General features: G+C 37.6%; 1 protein-coding gene across 4 annotated transcripts in view; it reads right to left on the reverse strand.

The window, feature by feature from the left end:
* Positions 1–373: 373 nt before the first annotated feature.
* LOC136828212 (cuticle protein CP1499-like) overlaps positions 374–19,497 on the reverse strand; it is a 118,256-nt gene continuing 99,132 nt past the window's right edge. The window contains exons 1-3 of one of the 4 annotated variants that reach the window (XR_010849958.1): positions 5,529–5,905; positions 3,229–3,305; positions 374–1,537 (exon numbers count right to left, since the gene is read on the reverse strand). Coding sequence is in view for 2 of the 4 variants with exons in the window: in XM_067086056.1 (XP_066942157.1) it covers positions 8,826–9,419; positions 11,074–11,085 (606 nt within the window). In the remaining 2 variants the exon portion in view is untranslated. Of the gene's footprint in view, positions 1,538–3,228; positions 3,306–5,528; positions 5,906–8,686; positions 9,420–11,073; positions 11,208–19,497 lie in introns of those variants that run through there. The other 3 variants (XR_010849959.1, XM_067086056.1, XM_067086054.1) reach the window with 3 other exon arrangements.

Genomic DNA, 19,497 nt, shown 5'->3' on the forward strand with positions numbered 1-19,497 from the left:
GTTCTTTGTCTGCTGTTGTGGAGACTGTGTGTGTGTCTTGGTGTAATTAATTGCTCTTGTTGTAGCAAGGACTAGAGAGTGACTTGCCATTTGAAATAAAATAAACAGGAATTCATTTAGGAGGCCACTAGGGAAGTCTGTAAGGATTTTCCCCATCTTGGCAATCAGGCTGTCGGCTTAATAACCAGCTTTTTGAGTCAGCTTTCAAGCTGATTGTGATTTGCTAGGTATAGTAACCTGTGCTGAGGGCATTATCCCTCCTCGGAGTATTTCAATGCTGGGTCCAAAGCATTAAAAAAAAAATTTATTTATTGTAAGGAACCATCTGTCCCTGCTTGATATTAGTTTTTGAAATTTAAATAAAAAGACTGTCTATTTATTTAATGGCCTTTATTTCTTCGATTTATCCTGCAGGATTTTGCAAGTACAAGGATACCCATGACGTCACTCTCGTTGCTTAGGCTACACAAATTTTACTAGTTTCCCCTCATTCCTCTAGTGCAAAACATATCTGATCAATACATATATTCTTTGAAGTTCCATGTTGTCATTATATACACTAAATTTACTCCTTAGTTTATTCTTTATCCTTACGACACCAGGCAGCCAGCTGGAACACTTGGTCTATTCAGAGAGAGAGAGCGAGCTCTTCAAAGCTTGGCGTACAGGGTTTCCAAAGGGTATGTGGACTTCGTTACTATATGAAGTACCCAAGCTTTCTGCTGCAAATGCTAGAGTCCAAAACTGGTTCTGCAGTGCCATGCGTGTTCAATTCTGCAGTTGCTAAGCTGTGCTGTGAACTTGAAAGGTGTTTCTATGTAATGCCTAGTACAAGTGATGCAAGGCCTAGAATCTATTATGAGGTTCATTCTAAATCAATTTGGAAACAATTCAGTAACTTTTGAGGAGTCTAAGAGAAGCTTAACTCCCAAGTTCCTACCTTAAAGAAAGCAAGTTCAACAATATCTTACAGAAACAGAGAAAAACCATCAAGAAACACCAATCATTTTGCCATAAATACCTCTTTTTTTGGTACATAATATCTAGTATGGTCTGCATCACTTATCTATCCATGACTATTCCTTGTAAGTAATGAACTGTTACCTATTTACCAGGTGTGACGTCATGTCTCATAATAAGAAGAATGTTGGCCAATAATATGATTCTAAGTCAAAACACTGGATACAGATAATGACTGAATTACAGAACACTGAGCAATGAACTACCAGACATCACATATCAAAAATAAGAATTCCTGAATACCTTGAACTACCTGATACTAAAACATTGCTTGAAAGGTTATGTTAATCTGCTAATGCTTTCTTTTGAAAACTGACTTATACCCCATACTGAATACAGACTTAAAATCTACACATTTCTTCAAGATTTACAAAACAATTCAAATCGTTGACTCTTCCGATGTCCTAAGTAATGTTTGACATTTTGCTTTTTTTAATAGGATTTTGTTTCTTCGATGTTAGTTTCATCTTGACTTGTTTCTTATAAGTTATTTTCATTTTGTTTCCACCTGGGTAATCTGAAATGATGGGAAACAAGTTAGTTACATCATGGAAAATTAAGATCTCTTTACTTAAAAGGTATTAAAAATAACACAAATACGTATGACTAAGCCCCAAACATCCTACACTTAACCCTGTATTACTAAGTAAAAAGTATATCTTAGTTTAACCAGACCACTGAGCTGATTAACAGCTCTCCTAGGGCTGGCCCGAAGGATTAGACCAACTTTATGTGGCTAAGAATCAATTGGTTACCTAGCAACGGGACCTACAGCTTATTACTAAGACTAGCCTAGATGTGAAATACTGTATACTTTTGGCTTGGTCCTGAACAAATGTTTTAATAAAGATGTCCTGCTGAAATCCCACTCAGCCTCAGAAAGAGTAAATGCTGATGAAATAAAAAACTGGATTGTAATGAAAACTTTCCTCTGTGTCAATTTAAATCAACAAAACTAAAATTGTTATTCTGTGTGAACTATTTTAGTTATCATAATTACTTTGGCCTGGCAATCCCTATTTAACACAAATTAGTACATTCTTGCACCAAGAACAACCAACCCCTTATGATTAGGGATGTGGCAAAAGAGGCTAAAGTACACCTCCCAAACTTCATGAATTCTTGTACACCAACACTCAGAAACTATTAAAATTTATTAATCCCAAAAATATTGGATTTCCTAGTCCATATTCCTAATGAAATTGCCAGTACTTAGGCCAAATAACTTTCATTTTCACTCCTTTCCAACCATTTCCATTCCCAACTGAAACTATTTGGAGTTTTAAAACCAACCTCCTTTTTTCTTTTTCTTTTTTTTGGCTTCAGGCAAACAGGAATTTCCATCTCCCTAAGAAGCCTCATTTTCTGTTCATTAAATAACTATGTCGGTACAGTTTTCAATGCTTACCAATCAACTGATAATTAAGTCAGTGGTGCCCATTTCAACCAATATATCTGGGCTTCCATAAATTGGTTCACATGCCTGTACAGGGAACAGAGGAAAAACTTCTTGTAATTACTGGAAACCAAGCCTTTAATCTAAGCAAAACCATCTGATATCAAACCTCTTCACGGACTAAAAGAAACTTAAAACAAATTCCTTGATGTGAAACCATATTTTTCATAAGAGAATCTTTCACACAAACACCTCTGTCAGACAGTAGCCTTCTTGCAGCCAAATTCATAAATCTTACCTGTGAATGACCTGAATCTAACTCGCATTTAGAACTCATGAGAAGGTAGACTTCACTTGTCCAACTTCATCCTTAATCATCAAAGTTATGAGAATCATTTTTCAAAAAATTTGAATAATCAACCGAATTTCACTCATGATAGGACAAGAGAAAAATTGACCAGATAAAAATTACAAAAACCTTCCTTCTTAAACTAGCTGTTATTTCAAGTAGTACTATGGATAGCATTCACATAAGGGCAGTGAGAATCAGATTTAGGTACTGCCCTTTCATGCATCCAACCCACAACAAGGGCTGAGTTTGGGGGTGTGCTACATACCAGGTTATCTAGCTTTTTATCTAATGTGGGTTTTTGTTCTAGCTTTTTATCTAATGTGGGTTTTTGATCACCCAACTGATCAAATTGGAACACCTGTAACAGATTGTCTTACTAGATCCTGACAATTTATCTAAAAACTTAAAAAATGATTTTTAAATATCACAGAAAAAGCTTAAAGCTTTTAAGAAGCCTTACCTCAAATTTTTGATGAGCAACCTTCCCATCAAAGGGTAGACCAGCAACCTTTTCATCATAATTATTCAGGCATTTGTCTGAAATCAAATTTGGTCTTTTAGTACTGATTATACAAGATTTAAGTAATTTTCAATATTTTCAATTAGTACTTAACAGATTTAATAACTTAAGCAGACATAAACCCTTACTTTTGACTCAATCTACTAATATTTTTGGCCAACAACATTAGCAGTCCTGGGCACTAATATTCCAACCAAATGCCTTTACAAAGTTGTTAAGAGTTTTTACCCAGCCAAAATAAAATCAATGTGGAGAATACATCATGATTAATAATATAATAATCTAAACCTGAACAATTTTGTAAGCATATAATCCTTTCTAATGCTTTCCCAAACAGCAAATTTACAACAAATTTCACAATGTGACAGATATGATCTGAATATCAATGCAAGTCCTGTCATAGAGTAACCTGAAACAAAAAATTAAAATGCATTAAAATTCTCACCAAAACCGAAAAATCACAAGGAAAAGTTGAACCACCATATATTCAAGTCCAAAACACTTTTTTGGGACTATAAGATAGCATCTGGAACAAGGAAGAAGGCAATCAAATTAACAGACAGAAGAACCTTAATCATAACCACTTGGCTGGCAAAAGGAATCACTAAACAGAATCCCAACTCTTACTTGCTTTAATGACTACAACTGCACCTTTCAGCATAATGCTTTTCTCTGCTGCGGATAATGAAATACAAAATTAAAAATTCAAAGATAAAACCCATATATGAAAGGCAAGGGTGCTACCAAACTAAACCACGCAAGTCATAAAACAAGTTGGAACATTAGTGCCACTATACCTAAGGCTTTTACATGGGCAGGCTTACTGCCTAGCATGCCAGCAAGTTTTGCCTAAAATCACAACTCAGCAGTGACCTAACTGACAGCATTTCATTCGAATTATCCCTTCTGAATGAAGAAGATATTAGTAATCAACACACTATTACTAGTACACCAGAAATTAATATTTCTGTTCCACACCTCTGGAAAAAAAGAGGGCAAGCACATGGATCCAAGAGAGCTGTCCACTTCCCCAGAATCCTCCCCCTGTGAATTACCAAAACTTAACTCACAAAAGAAGTAAAAACTACCCTCAGTATGCATTTTGTGGCACACTGTAGGTGGTATATAGCAAATAATCTATCCACCGCTGTTTCTTTCCATCAATTCCATTTCGTCTCTTCTTACCTAGCAAACTGTCCAACTTCTCAAACTTTACAGGTCTGACTTTGGTAAAATTACGCTTTAAGCTAAACCTTTACCACGTGTAAGGCTTGAAAACATCAGTTTCCAATGTTTTAACGTGTGCTTTGAACATTTCTGTCGTTCGCTTGGTTAGCAACTGACCGATAAACAACCATTAACCTAACCTAACCTAACTTGGGGTACCAAGTCTCTACCCTAGAACTTGATATTGGGATAGTTTGATTACATTTCCTTAAACGGTATTTCTATGTTATAGATTGACATGGACTGTACAGAACGGTTCTGCGATATTCGAGAAGGGATTGACTAAGCAAATCTATTTTAAAAGGAACCATACTAACCTAACATACCATACCAAACCTAACCTAGCAGGCTGTGTTACTTAGCCAGGGGGTTCCAGCCCCTGGACCCCCCGTAAGGAAACCACGTTTTACCAAAAGTTCCCCTATAACATTGCGCATGCGTGATTGCATTCCAGGATGGTCGGCATACAAAAACATAATCAGTTCTGAGGTTAATTACAGGTTAATTAAGAGTCCACAGAAAAAATAACGGTAAATTCTTGATAATCAACCTAAATACTATAAGAGAAGTCAAATTTAAAGGAAATAGCCAACGCGGGGTTAACGTTTAGTTCTACCCCGTAACTTTCCTTAATCTGAATAAGATCTTTCAATGGATGAACGTCAGTGTATTTCATTCGTTGTGCTTTTCCCTCCAACCCAAACACTCCGTATTCCCACTGTGGTCCACCTTATTGTAAGATTTAGGCTAAGGCTAGGGTCCCCCGTCTCTGAAAATATAAATAATTTATTTTTTTGATATACGTATTGACTAAGAGATATAATGGAGGTACGATTCATTTAAATTATCCTCATTAACTAACAAAACGAATTCATAACCAACCAAAGCACATTAAAAATTAGACAATTACTGTCTTTGAAGTCCAATATGCAATATAATTCAAATAAAATACGGTCTAAACTTCTTTTAATTATTACTATTCCCGAAAACGTTGTTAAAACCATTATCCTTACCTGACAGCTGACATTGAGTTCCTCACTTGCAGTCATCCCTGCAAACGCATTTCAATGTGTCTCGGTCATGAATTTAACATAAAACCACACAAATTCAACAACCGATTGTTGCTTTGTTGTTGTTTAAGATTAAGCCTGCCTTGGAGCATGTAACTGGGTTATTATGACGTTTGTGTTCCTCCTCCTTCCTCGCGTTCCAATGAAACAGAATAAAATTTGCACAATTCTTTCACCAATTCCTCCAAGAATTTCGTTTCTGAAGCACAACATCTCTTCGTTGACTTCAGCTTATTAATTTTACATTATTATATATGTCATAAGTCTAATATTATTAAATCCGTAATCATTCTTTTAGATGGATCTCTTGCTATTCTGAAGGATGGCTTGTAAAATTGGCAACGTTCACTATGGGAGGGTCATAGTCTTCTTGTCCGTTCAGACGTCACTGTGATTCTTATTTATGACAGATTATGTGGGATTTATTAGAAAAATATAAGAAGGAGTAATTGAGAATCTAATTTTATTCCCATCGAAAAACTAATGAAACTTAAATCTTACAGCCGTTTTATGCTGCCTTAACATGACTCAAGAACACACCCAATGTTTGCTGTTTACATTTAGGGTAATTTTCAACTCATCGTTAAAGTCTTAAAAAAATAAGCGTGGATAAAATAGACAATCCACACCCTAAATGAATGGTAATAATAATTAAATATTGTATAAATAATTAAATTAAATATAAATTTAAGTTTGATAAGACATTTTATAATGAAAATATTTGTCTTCAGTCATCTTCTTCGAAGTCTCAGACTGTGTATTGCCAGCTTTGAAATGTCAAAATTCCTCGTATAGATTCATGATTTTCATCTTTGTATTACATCTCAGATGTTATGTAGATATGTATTATTAAGAATTAGATTTTGTATTACTTTCAAATAGGTTTTATATTCTGAAAATATAAGAAACATATAAATACAATAGTTTTTCCACATACGATTCAGTGACGTCATAGATGGGATTTGATTATGATGCCACTGTCGCATAAATTCACTAGAATTTTCAGTAAAATACTATTAGGTTCCCTACTCGTTAGTGCAAATAGATTTACGACAGAAATATGGTTTTATTAGCAATACACATATCTTTCCGTACCGAAAATTAATGGAAATCTCGTATTCCTCATAAGATAGATAAGAAACTTGAAAGTGAGTCCTATGGAAATAAAGATGGAAATAAAGATGAAAATAGAGCATAATATCTGTCTATATATATAGATATAATACAATATATATATATATATATATATATATATATATATATATATATATATATATATATATATATATATATATATGTGTGTATATGTATATATATATATATATATATATATATATATATATATATATATATATATATATATATATATATATATATATATATATATATATATATATATATAAATAAATATATATATATATGTGTGTATATGTATATATATATATATACACACACACATAAATATATATATAAGCAAAGACAAGCATACCCTCTATGAAGAAGGGAAAGTTCTGACTGTATAAATAACGAGATGATTTTGGTGTAAGCAGGGTGGGCAGTCAGGTGGTTGCCCTCGAAGGGAAGAAAAAGGACTTGATCGCACCGCTGCTTTTGGGCATCTGAGGTCACCTTGGCACCTTCAGGACATATTTTGTCTGTCTGGCAAAGCCCTCATCCCCTGCCTTAGTGGGTGGGCAGGTAGATAACTGGTAGGCTCCCTGTGTCAACTCCATAGTGCTGGTTGAGGAAGGAAGTAGACATATGACACGAGACAGTGAATAAATGAGAACATATACTCACCTCTGTAATCAGATGAGAAGTGAAAGAGTATTTACAAAAAGAAAAATACAAAACACCTACCTTTGGCCTGAGGGCTGTCAAATAAGGCTTTGAGTCTTCTTGACTTTCTTTGTTTTTGCCTTCTTTTGAGAATTTCTTCTCCTTTTCTCCCATGTAGAGGGCCTTCTCCAAGCCACTGCTTGTCCTGAGCAATCAATCTGCCTCTTCTTATTTACAGGTACTTTCCAGTAGTTACCTGGCAAGCAAATATCACTCTTAACAAAAACAAAACAAAAAAAAACTTTGTTTTGGGACACTTCATCCACAACTCTTCAAGAGACGAGACTCTGCGAGATCTCTGAAGGACTTCTTTAAGCATGCAGGGTGTTCTCTTGGAATCTTTGCCAAGTATAGCTTGCCTTTGATGCAAGCGGATGTGAGATTTCATGACCTGCTTTCGCTCTGTTGTAAAAACCCCGTAAATCGCCTCCTTCAAGGCCTTACTGGGATATGGTCCTTCATCTGTCGAAATTTGATTGATGTCTATTCATTGCCATCTGGCTGTACGCATTGTTCCTATAATTTGCTTCCCTGCATTTCCTTATTCCATGGCCATAATATTGTTGAGTTTTGTTTTTCCCTGAAAAAATGATGCATCTCATTTGTTTTCCAGCTTGTGTTGTCATGGTAATTCTAGACTGATTTTGCCTAGACTGCTTCATGGGGGAGTGTGGCCAGTCCATGATTCTTTCAAATACGTTTCAATCACTAACAAAACACAATCAGTGCATTATCAGCAATAAAACGAGAGAGGAAGAGATGACCTAACAGGGTAAATAGGCCGTTAAATGCTACATCAAATGACCTATTCATTCTTTCATAGAATAACTTTGAACGACAAGGAACAATTGAGGATGACTTTTGTCAATAGATTTTTCTAAGTTCTTTTTGGGAGACTAAAATATGGGGAATTTCGACTTACGTTTTTGAAACCAAATCCTTGTCTGGGTTTTTATCTCCTTATCACTTGGAATCCAGATTGAACGATACAACGACCTTTGTCGCACCTCAGCCAGGCAAAGAGAGACTGGTGAGAACTTTAGCTTCTTCTTTCTTTTATAAGTAACTTTACAGAATAGGTTTATGTTATCCTATCTACTGTGAATCACTCACTGATCAAGAAGAATAAATAACGACTCTTAAGCTGCTACATCACCTAATGAAATATGATTATTATTATTGTCATTATCATCAGAAACAAAAACAACTTACTTTTTCCCACTATCTGCTGAAGTATTCCAAAGGCAGAAAAAAAGAGAACCCATTTTAGAAAATGTTTATTAATTTTTTAATTCGGCACCTGTTATGAAACTTTATGATTTTTAACATAAATGTACATATGGTTTATTTTATTTACATTTTAAGTGCAACTTAGCCTAAGTATCACAGTACGTTCTTCGCTCATCCCCAAGCGGGAGCTGGGGGTGCTGCGGCCGCCACTTGTCTCTGGAAAGTCTGGAAGAAGGCGGCCTTTGCTGCCTGGACTTCAGGGGTGTCAGCCACCTGGCTGGTAGAGCCTGGAAGACCAGCAGGAACTGTGGCAGCCACTGGCCCAGTCCACTTGGGCTGGGCAGGGGCAGCGTGCACTGCGTTGAAGGTGTGGGCTGGAACGTGGGCTGGAACAGCATGAGGGAATGCTGGGGCAGCTCCTACAGTTGCTGACAGCTGAGCCTGGTAGGCGTTGAAGAAGGCCTGGCGGGCAGCACTGACGTCAGCTGTGTCACCGACAGGGGTGACGGTTCCGTCGACTCCAGCAGGTACAGTGGCAGCCACAGGTCCTGTCCACTTGGGTGTGAACTGGGCCTGGTGGTGGTGAGCCATGTGGTGGAATGTGTTGTGGGCCTGGTGGGGTATGAAGTTATGGTGTTGCTGAGGAGCAGCTGTTTGCTGAGCAGCCTGGAACGCCTGGAAAAACCGAGCTTTCTCAGCAGCTACTTCTGGGGTGTCCTGGATGAAAGGGACGGCTGAGCATACCCCCACCACTGCCAAAACAACCTGAAAATGGAGAGTCAAGTAGTGTGTCAGTAATCGCAATATATTCCAACCATCATACACACAACAGGACAAGTTGGACTACAAGGCCAAAATCTAAACCGTTTACTGTACAAAATGAAAAAGAAAATTGTACAGAAGCAAAAAGTTTTGTTCAGTGTATGGGCCTGACACTGAATTCTGAAACGTATTGCAGATTTTCAGAAGTTGTACTTGTACCTCCTGACTCTATCTCCCTACTTGTCAAGTCACTTCATCCTGCCTGTATTCTGCTTATGTAAATAGTTTAATTAAAAATTCAGTAAATAAAAGAATATACATAAGCTTTACGGTAAGAACATAATGGTCAGCATTATAGTAATTAAAAAGCACTTAAATAAAACCGTTAAGTCATTTGCAATCATAAATATTCTGCACGCTTAACATTTATCTAACTTGATTTGTTCGTTGTAATTTTGCATTCCAGTTAAAAATCTCGTTTATTTCTTTCTACATCGAATTCTGAAGGAAAAATTTTGATTCCGGAAACTATAATATTACAGTTGAAGGAACTAAGTACATTTTCAGAGTATAATTTGAAATCAACAGCACACAAGCTCTCATCTAAAAACACATCGGTAGCTATTATCAATATTAAGTTTAGATCTCAAATCACTAATGATACTTGGACTTAACAACGATAAATGTGAAATATGGCGAGAGTACTGACATTTTCTACAACATCTTACGTGACAATCTGAAATAGGTGTTTGTCTCGATGGTATTCATATTTCGGTCAATTTTATTTTCTGTTGGCCCAGAACACAGATAGGCCAACGGCCTCTTCGGAACGAAATACTATTTTATGCCCGGTAACCTTACAGGACCTTGAAATTCTTAATAGCTTTCGGTCGCAATCGTAAAAAAAGGACGTTTCTACTTGACTTGCAAATTCCGCCTTTACGCTACCGGACGGAGAAGTCGATTACATTAAACCTTAAAAGGTCAACTTTTTCTCTCTCCGTCTCTCTCTCTCTCTCTCTCTCTCTCTCGGAAGTGCGTGCACTTTCCATATAGCCTAAGGTTATATCAACTTCAAATGACCAACTTTCATATCTCTAATATTCAGTTAGTTTTCATCTCATTAAAATTCAATAATAATTTTCTTGATTATCTTTCCGGCATACACGAATAATCATTGGTTTTAGCCTCAACACGAAACGAGTCTATCCTTATTTGATAAACTTTTATGCGTCAGTCCAATTAAAATGACTTGACAGTTAATCAAAAAGTAATCACAGATGAGACGATTAGCACCAAAATAACGAGTTCTAGATATTAAATGTCTAACCTAATCATAAGTTCGTCAAAGAGGAATTTCCTTTAAGTTAGTAGACACTATAGGCAAATAGGAACAGATACAAAACTAAATCACAGACAAGAAGTTTAAGCTGAATTTTTTAAGAAATACAGATAAGAATTTCTTAAGAAATGCAGACGAGAATTCTTTAAGAAATGCAGACGAGAATTTCTTAGAAATTCAGAAGAGAATTTCTTAAGAAATTCAGAAGAGAATTTCTTAAGAAATGCAGACGAGAATTTCTTAAGAAATACAGAAAAGAATTTCTCAAAGAAATGCCCCAGTATTCTAACCAAAAAATTCTGAGACGATATTTACCAAAGACCTCATGGTGGCTTGTGTGTGTGTGTTTAGGGAACAGACGACGTACTGTGAAGTTTCGGGAGGCCCGGCCCACTTTTATACCGTTCTATACGGCCAAGGTCTTGACTTCGAACGCGTGCGCACGTGAGCATGTATGTATGTGTGTGAGAGTGTGTGTATGTGTTGTGTGTATGTGTGTGTATGTGTGTGTGTTTGTGTGCCTCTTTAGGGAGCCCTCTACCCACTGGTCAACAGAGTAACCAGGGTAGAAGGTGGTCAACTTTGTAGACAAGCAGTTTATTTATTCAATGGTAGGTCTCCCCATAAAGATATTAGGTCCGTACACTTATCTATATTGTACGCTAGACGGAAGCTTCGTCTCTCACATTATGATTAAGCGCCGTCTGTCAGTTAGACAGCTAATAGATAGCTGCTTGGGTGAGGATAAATTGAACATGAATATTTTAGCATTTACAATGAGGCATGTGCAATGATCTGTTGTGTATTTGAATGAAGTACAATGCTAGGGTTTACATTATCATAAATAATGTTAAACTTTATGCAGACTACATAATACAGTATTAAGATATCAGTTCTTCCTGTAATTATATATATATATATATGTGTGTGTGTGTGCATATATATATATATATATATATATATATATATATATATATATATATATATATATATATATATATATATATATATATATATATCTAAACTTCCCAGCATATATCATTGATAGTTTCCAGTCAGCTACGGGTATCATACACGTTCCGATATTCACGTATTTGAAACAGAAAGCATGGCGAATGAAAACCTAAAATTTCAGACGCAATACAAAACAGATACGTGTACAGAATGTGTATGCAAAGATGGCGTGGAGGTGATAGATGAGGGGGTTAAGGTATTAAGAAAATAAAATCAAAGTACGTTTTCTAAGAATATATATTTAATTCTTTGGAAGCTTGAATTCCAAGCCTATGGCCCCTGTGGTGGGCTTGTTCCATGTGAATAGCGTTCATCATGTGAATAATAATAATAATAATAATAATAATAATAATAATAATAATAATAATAATAATAGTGGAAATGGGTTTTATTACTGGCCTGTCGACGGCAGAAGTGAAGATAATCGTTTTATCGAATTATCAGAAATGCTCTCTCTCTCTCTCTCTCTGTGTGGTCCAAAATTAATTTCCATCAGTATTCCTTTACGAACCATAGAGTAATTATCGTTGTTTTAAGCGTATCACCTAAAATAAACAAGTAAAAAAATGCGCCGACGTTTCTTCGGCGCAATCGAGTTTTCTGTACAGCCGCTACAGCGTATGATCGAGGCCACCGAAAATAGATCTATCTTTCGGTGGGCTCGGTATAATGCTGTATGAGCCGCGGCCCATGAATCTTTAACCACGGCCCGGTGGTGGCCTATCCTATATCATTGCCTGAAGCACGATTATGACTAACTTTAACCTTAAAGTAAAATAAAAACTACCGGGGCTATAGGGCTGCAATTTGGTATGTTTGATGATTGAAGGGTGGATGATCAAGATACCAATTTGCAGCCCTCTAGCCTGAGTAGTTTTTAAGATCTGAGGGCGGACAGAAAAAGTGCGGACGGACAGACAAAGCCGGCACAATAGTTTTCTTTTCAGAAAACTAAAAACCATACTGCCCTATAAGAAATTAAGATAATTCTATAGAGAGATCAGTATCACCCTGAAGAATAATCCATAATGTTCTAAAAAAAAAAAAATTCGGTCCATCAGCTTTGAAAAAATAAATAAGGAAGATAATAAAAAAAATCAATAAAAAAAACCGACTCGAAACTCGTAGCAGACTCAACGTCCGGTAAAAACCAATGTACCCGAGTGTTCAGCTGGGATTTCACCTGAGTGTTCATGTTGAGATGCCATGCTGCAACGAATTCTTGCAACACTTGTTGCCAAGGGACACTGACATAGAAGTGTACATCGTGCAAGGCCGAGTTAACTAGCTGGATGGCTGGTCAGCGTCCTTGGAAACCGAGGGAAAAAGTGACTCACTTCGGTAGGGTGAGGTGAGTGCAGTCAGTATACCTGTTTGGGTAATGTCCACGCTATGCCCCGAATCACCTGTGACATATACCGTTTCTCTCTCTCTCTCTCTCTCTCTCTCTCTCTCTCTCTCTCTCTCTCTCTCTCTCTCTCTCTCTCAATCATTAAAAAATATACATATCTGCCATCATCTCCACTCTGATCAAAATTCAAAATTTATTATCTCTCTCTCTCTCTTTACAATCATTAATACGCCAAAAAATATCTGTCTCTACCTCCATTCTGGTCAAAATTTAGTATCTCTCTCTCTCTCTCCAAATACCTCAGCACTTATTAAAGCATCTTCAACTTCAATACCTTGACGATCACATAATTTTAAATACGACTGAGTCTTCATTAAAAATTTTTGTAAATCCTTTCAGACGAAAAATTTTTAATTTGTTTTTCTTTTTCTTTCTCTTATTAAACGTAACTTCGTGTTTTTTTTTTTGTGGTTCAGTTGCTAAGGTTAACAAAGTGTTACGTAATCAAGCGTATGAAGACGTAACGAAATTGGTTACTATGATAATAGCCAGATTTTAATGGCTGATAACATGAGCCAGATATCATTGACGCTATTTAAAAGGCTGATGGCATGAACCAGATTTTAATGACTGATATATAAATAGCTGATGGCCTGAGCCAGATTTAAATGGCTGAATACCTGAGCCAGATATCAATGACTGATATTTAAATGGCTGATGACATGAGCCAGATATTAATGGTTGATAACATGAGCCAGATTTTAATGACTGATAACATGAATCAGATTTTAATGAATGATAACATGAGCCAGATATTAATGACTGATATTTAAATAATGGCTGATAACATGAGCCAGATTTTAGTGGCTGATAACATGAGCCAGATATTAATGACTGACATTTAAATGGTTGATGACCTGAGCCAGGTTTTAATGGCTGATAACATAAGCCAGATTTTAATGGCTGATAACACGAGCCAGATTTTAATGGCTGATAACACCAGCCAGATTTTAATGACTGATAACATGAGCCAGATATTAATGACTGATATCTAAATGGCTGATAACATGAGCCAGATTTTAATGGCTGATAACATAAGCCAGATTTTAATGGCTGATAACATAAGCCAGATTTTAATGGCTTATAACATGAGCCTGATAGTAATGACTGATATTTAAATGGCTGATGACATGAGCCAGATTTTAATGACATAACATGAGACAGATTGAAATGGCTGGTAACATGAGCCAGATTTCAATGACTGATAATACGAGTCAGATATTAATGGCTGATAACATGAGCCAGATTTCAGTGACAGAAAATGGTAAAATATGTCGAACTATTATAGTTGAAATGATATCATTATTTACCAATTCTTTTTTCAAATAACTTTGAAGAGTTGTTTTAATCTAAGCGGCAAAATAACGAAAAACTAAAGAATATTCTTGAAAATGTAAATTGCATTTTTAAAAGATTTACAATTGGAAGAATCACACAAATTCATCATTTTTATTTTTTACGCTTTCTTGTAAATGAAAACATCAATGTAATACTAATTAGCCGAGTAATGACAGTTGCCTGAAGAAGAAGAAGATGAGAGAGAGAGAGAGAGAGAGAGAGAGAGAGAGAGAGAGAGAGAGAGAGAGAGAGAGAGAGAGAGATAATCATTTAAGACTAGAAGAGTCACGCAAAAACCTCGTATTTTTCTGAAGACTTACTTGTAAATAAAAAAAATAAATTTAATGCCGATTAACAGAGTAAGAACAGTTACGTGGAGGAGAAGAAGAAGAAGAAGAAGAAGAAGAAGAAGAGAGAGAGAGAGAAAGAGATAATCATTCAGGACTGGCAGAATCACACTAAAAACCTTGTAATTTTCTGAAGACTTACTTGTCAATAATACTGATTAAGAAAGTGATAACAGTAATCTTAACAAGAAGAAGAAGAAGAAGAAGAAGAAGAGAGAGAGAGAGAGAGAGAGAGAGAGAGAACTTGATAAAGGGTTCCACCCGAACAGGAGAGGAATTTCCTGGCCGAGGTTAACCAGCTTCTGATCATTATCAAAGTTCCTTGTTATTACGGTAGCAAAGCATCGGTATATATGTTACCCCGCCTCTCTCTCTCTCTCTCTCTCTCTCTCTCTCTCTCTCTCTCTCTCTCTCTCTCTCTCTCGTCTACAAAACCGGCTGCTAACCAAACCAGTCGGCTGAGAATCGGGACTTACTGGGTCTGTAACACACTTTTTAGGCCTAATAGCGAGTTTTGGCGAACCTGTTCAGACCTTCGATACTCAGGTATTGACATAGGCGTTTCTCTACTGAAAACGAAGAGAAAAAAAATAGTACTACTCCATAGCGACAGAGATCTGTCTATTTACAAACCAAAACTGCTACTATTACCACACTTAGAGAGAGAGAGAGAGAGAGAGAGAGAGAGAGAGAGAGAGAGAGGCTAAACCGTGAGTTTAGGTGAACCTGTTCAGATCGTTGCTTTCTTCTTCTTGAATCGATAATGGGTTTTCTCTGTTACGAACCAAAACTACTCCTAGTACTACACTTAGAGAGAGAGAGAGAGAGAGAGAGAGAGAGAGAGAGAGAGAAAAGAACGCTTCCATAGACCAGAACTTCTAGACGCGAACATTACAGAGACATTTCCAACCTAACGGCGTCGGCACTTCCTCCTGTCGCCCGATCTGTCACTCTGCCCCAAAATCCTTATTCGGGCACCAGGTCTAATCCTGCCAAGGCTGATTGACATTGCATTCTCGGGGCCACGAGGCTTTCCCCTGGGCGTAGGATCCGCATCGTCAAGATTTATTGTAACAGACATACTAGAAAGGTAACATTCTTTTGGGAACGATTGTGTGAAATCATCTAATCTTCGGGTTTTACGAGTTTCTCCAGAAAAGATTTTTGTGGGACTGCCGTGACATTTGACTTTTTTTTGGCTGCGAGGATTTTTTTCTTTTAAACTTGACTTTGTCAGGATGAAGGATTTCGCTTCCTTCTTCTCCCGCGATGATAAATCCAGCTGGAATGTTTCTCGTGGCCGTAAAATCGTTGGCGTCTAGAAGAATTGTGTCAATCATTTTATCTTTTGGGCTACACGACCGTTGGTTGTAAAGTGAGCCGACGCATCTTATGACAAAAAACGAATTTTTCGAATGTTCTGATCAGTATTTGCTTAAAAGCTGTTACCATAAGAGACAAACACACCAAGTACACAGATCCGAAGATATAATCTCCCAGTCGGAAGAATAAACAAAAATTTAACTGAGATTTTAAAAATGTCGAACTGCAAAATCGGCTCAGTTTCTTTGTTCGTATTTGTGAACTGATTTTTGTATCTTAAATTGTTCTATATTTTCTTCCCGTTGTTGTAAACATTATGAAGTCGGTAAAAGAGTTTTCATTTATATATTTGTAAGTGCATCTGCTTAGTAAAAAAAAAAAGTGTGAACTTACGGGCAACTGCTGTTCAAAAATGTATGAGCTTATGGGCAACTGCTGTTCAATAAAGTATGAGCTCACAAAAAGTAAGAGCTTACGGGCAACTGCTGTCCACAAAAGTTTGAGCTTACGGGCAACTGCTGTCCACAAAAGTTTGAGCTTACGGGCAACTGCTGTCCACAAAAGTATGAGCTTACGGGCAATTGCTGTTCACAAAAGTATGAGCTTAAGGGCAACTGCCGTTCACAAACATATGAGCTTACAGACAACTGCTGTCCACAAAAGTATGAGCCTATGGGTAATTGCTGTTCACAAAAGTATGAGCTTACGGGCAACTGCCGTTCACAAATATATGAGCTTACAGACAACTGCTGTCCACAAAAGTATGAGCCTACGGGTAATTGCTGTTCACAAAGTATGAGCTTACGGGCAACTGCCGTTCACAAATATATGAGCTTACGGGCAACTGCCGTTCACAAACATATGAGCTTACAGACAACTGCTGTCCACAAAAGTATGAGCCTACGGGCAATTGCTGGTCACAAAGTATGAGCTTACGGGCAACTGCCGTTCACAAATATATGAGCTTACAGACAACTGCTGTCCACAAAAGTATGAGCCTACGGGTAATTGCTGTTCACAAAAGTATGAGCTTACGGGCAACTGCCGTTCACAAATATATGAGCTTACGGGCAACTGCCGTTCACAAACATATGAGCTTACAGACAACTGCTGTCCACAAAAGTATGAGCCTACGGGCAATTGCTGTTCACAAAAGTATGAGCTTACGGGCAACTGCCGTTCACAAATATATGAGCTTACAGGCAACTGCTGTCCACAAAAGTATGAGCCTACGGGCAATTGCTGGTCACAAAAGTATGAGCCTACGGGTAATTGCTGTTCACAAAAGTATGAGCCTACGGGTAATTGCTGTCCACAAAAGTATGAGCTTACGGGCAACTGCCGTTCACAAATATATGAGCTTACGGGCAACTGCCGTTCACAAACATATGAGCTTACAGACAACTGCTGTCCACAAAAGTATGAGCCTACGGGCAATTGCTGTTCACAAAAGTATGAGCTTACGGGCAACTGCCGTTCACAAATATATGAGCTTACAGGCAACTGCTGTCCACAAAAGTATGAGCCTACGGGCAATTGCTGGTCACAAAAGTATGAGCCTACGGGCAATTGCTGGTCACAAAAGTATGAGCCTACGGGTAATTGCTGTCCACAAAAGTATGAGCCTACGGGTAATTGCTGTTCACAAAAGTATGAGCTTACGGGCAACTGCCGTTCACAAATATATGAGCTTACAGGCAACTGCTGTCCACAAAAGTATGAGCCTACGGGCAATTGCTGGTCACAAAAGTATGAGCTTACAGGCAACTGCCGTTCACAAATATATGAGCTTACGGGCAACTGCCGTTCACAAACATATGAGCTTACAGACAACTGCTGTCCACAAAAGTATGAGCCTACGGGTAATTGCTGTTCACAAAAGTATGAGCTTACGGGCAACTGCCGTTCACAAATATATGAGCTTACGGGCAACTGCCGTTCACAAACATATGAGCTTACAGACAACTGCTGTCCACAAAAGTATGAGCCTACGGGCAATTGCTGTTCACAAAAGTATGAGCTTACGGGCAACTGCCGTTCACAAATATATGAGCTTACAGACAACTGCTGTCCACAAAAGTATGAGCCTACGGGTAATTGCTGTTCACAAAAGTATGAGCTTACGGGCAACTGCCGTTCACAAATATATGAGCTTACGGGCAACTGCCGTTCACAAACATATGAGCTTACAGACAACTGCTGTCCACAAAAGTATGAGCCTACGGGTAATTGCTGTTCACAAAAGTATGAGCTTACGGGCAACTGCCGTTCACAAATATATGAGCTTACAGGCAACTGCTGTCCACAAAAGTATGAGCCTACGGGCAACTGCCGTTCACAAAAGTATGAGCTTACGGGCAAGTGCTGTTCACAAAAGTGTGAGCTTATGGGCAACTGCTGTTCACAAAAGTATGAGCTTACAGGCAACTGCTGTTCAGTAAAGTATGAACTTACGGGCAACTGCTGTTCACAAAAGTATGAGTTTACAGGCAACTGCTGTTCAAAAAGAATGAGCTTACGAGCAACTGCTGTTCACAAAAGTAAAAGCTTACAGGCAACCGCTGTTCAAAAAAGTATGAGCTTACAGGCAACTGCTGTTCACAAAAGTATGAGCTTACGGGCAACTGCTGTTCACAAAAGTATGAGCGTAAGGGCAACTGCTGTTCACAAAAGTATGAAATTGCAGGCAACTGCTGTTCAGAAAAGTATGAGCTTACTGGCAACTGCTGTTCACAAAAGTGTGAGCTTATGAGCAATTGCTGTTCACAAAAGTATGAGCTTAGGGGCAACTGCTGTTCACAAAAGTATGAGAAATATGAGCTTACAGGCAACTGCTGTTCACAAAAGTATGAGCTTACGGGCAACTGCTGTTCACAAAAGTATGAGCTTACAGGCAATGCTGTTCACAAAAGTATGAGCTTAAAGGCAACTGCTGTCCACAAAAGTATGAGCTTATGGGCAACTGCTGTCCACAAAAGTATGAGCTTACAGGCAACTGCTGTTCATAAAAGTATGAGCTTACAGGCAACTGCTGTTCATAAAACTATGAGCTTACGGGTAACTGCTGTTCGTAAAAGTATGAGCTTACAGGCAACTGCTGTTCACAAAAGTATGAGCTTACGGGCAACTGCTGTCCACAAAAGTATGAGCTTACAGGCAACTGCTGTTCACAAAAGTGTGAGTTTACAGGCAACTGCTGTTCATAAAATTATGAGCTTACAGCCAACTGCTGTTCACAAAAGTATGAGCTTACGGGCAACTGATGTTCACAAAAGTATGAGCTTATGGGCAACTGCTGTTCACAAA

The sequence above is a fragment of the Macrobrachium rosenbergii genome, chromosome 42 (genome assembly GCF_040412425.1).
Source record: "Macrobrachium rosenbergii isolate ZJJX-2024 chromosome 42, ASM4041242v1, whole genome shotgun sequence".
NCBI lineage: Eukaryota > Metazoa > Arthropoda > Malacostraca > Decapoda > Palaemonidae > Macrobrachium > Macrobrachium rosenbergii.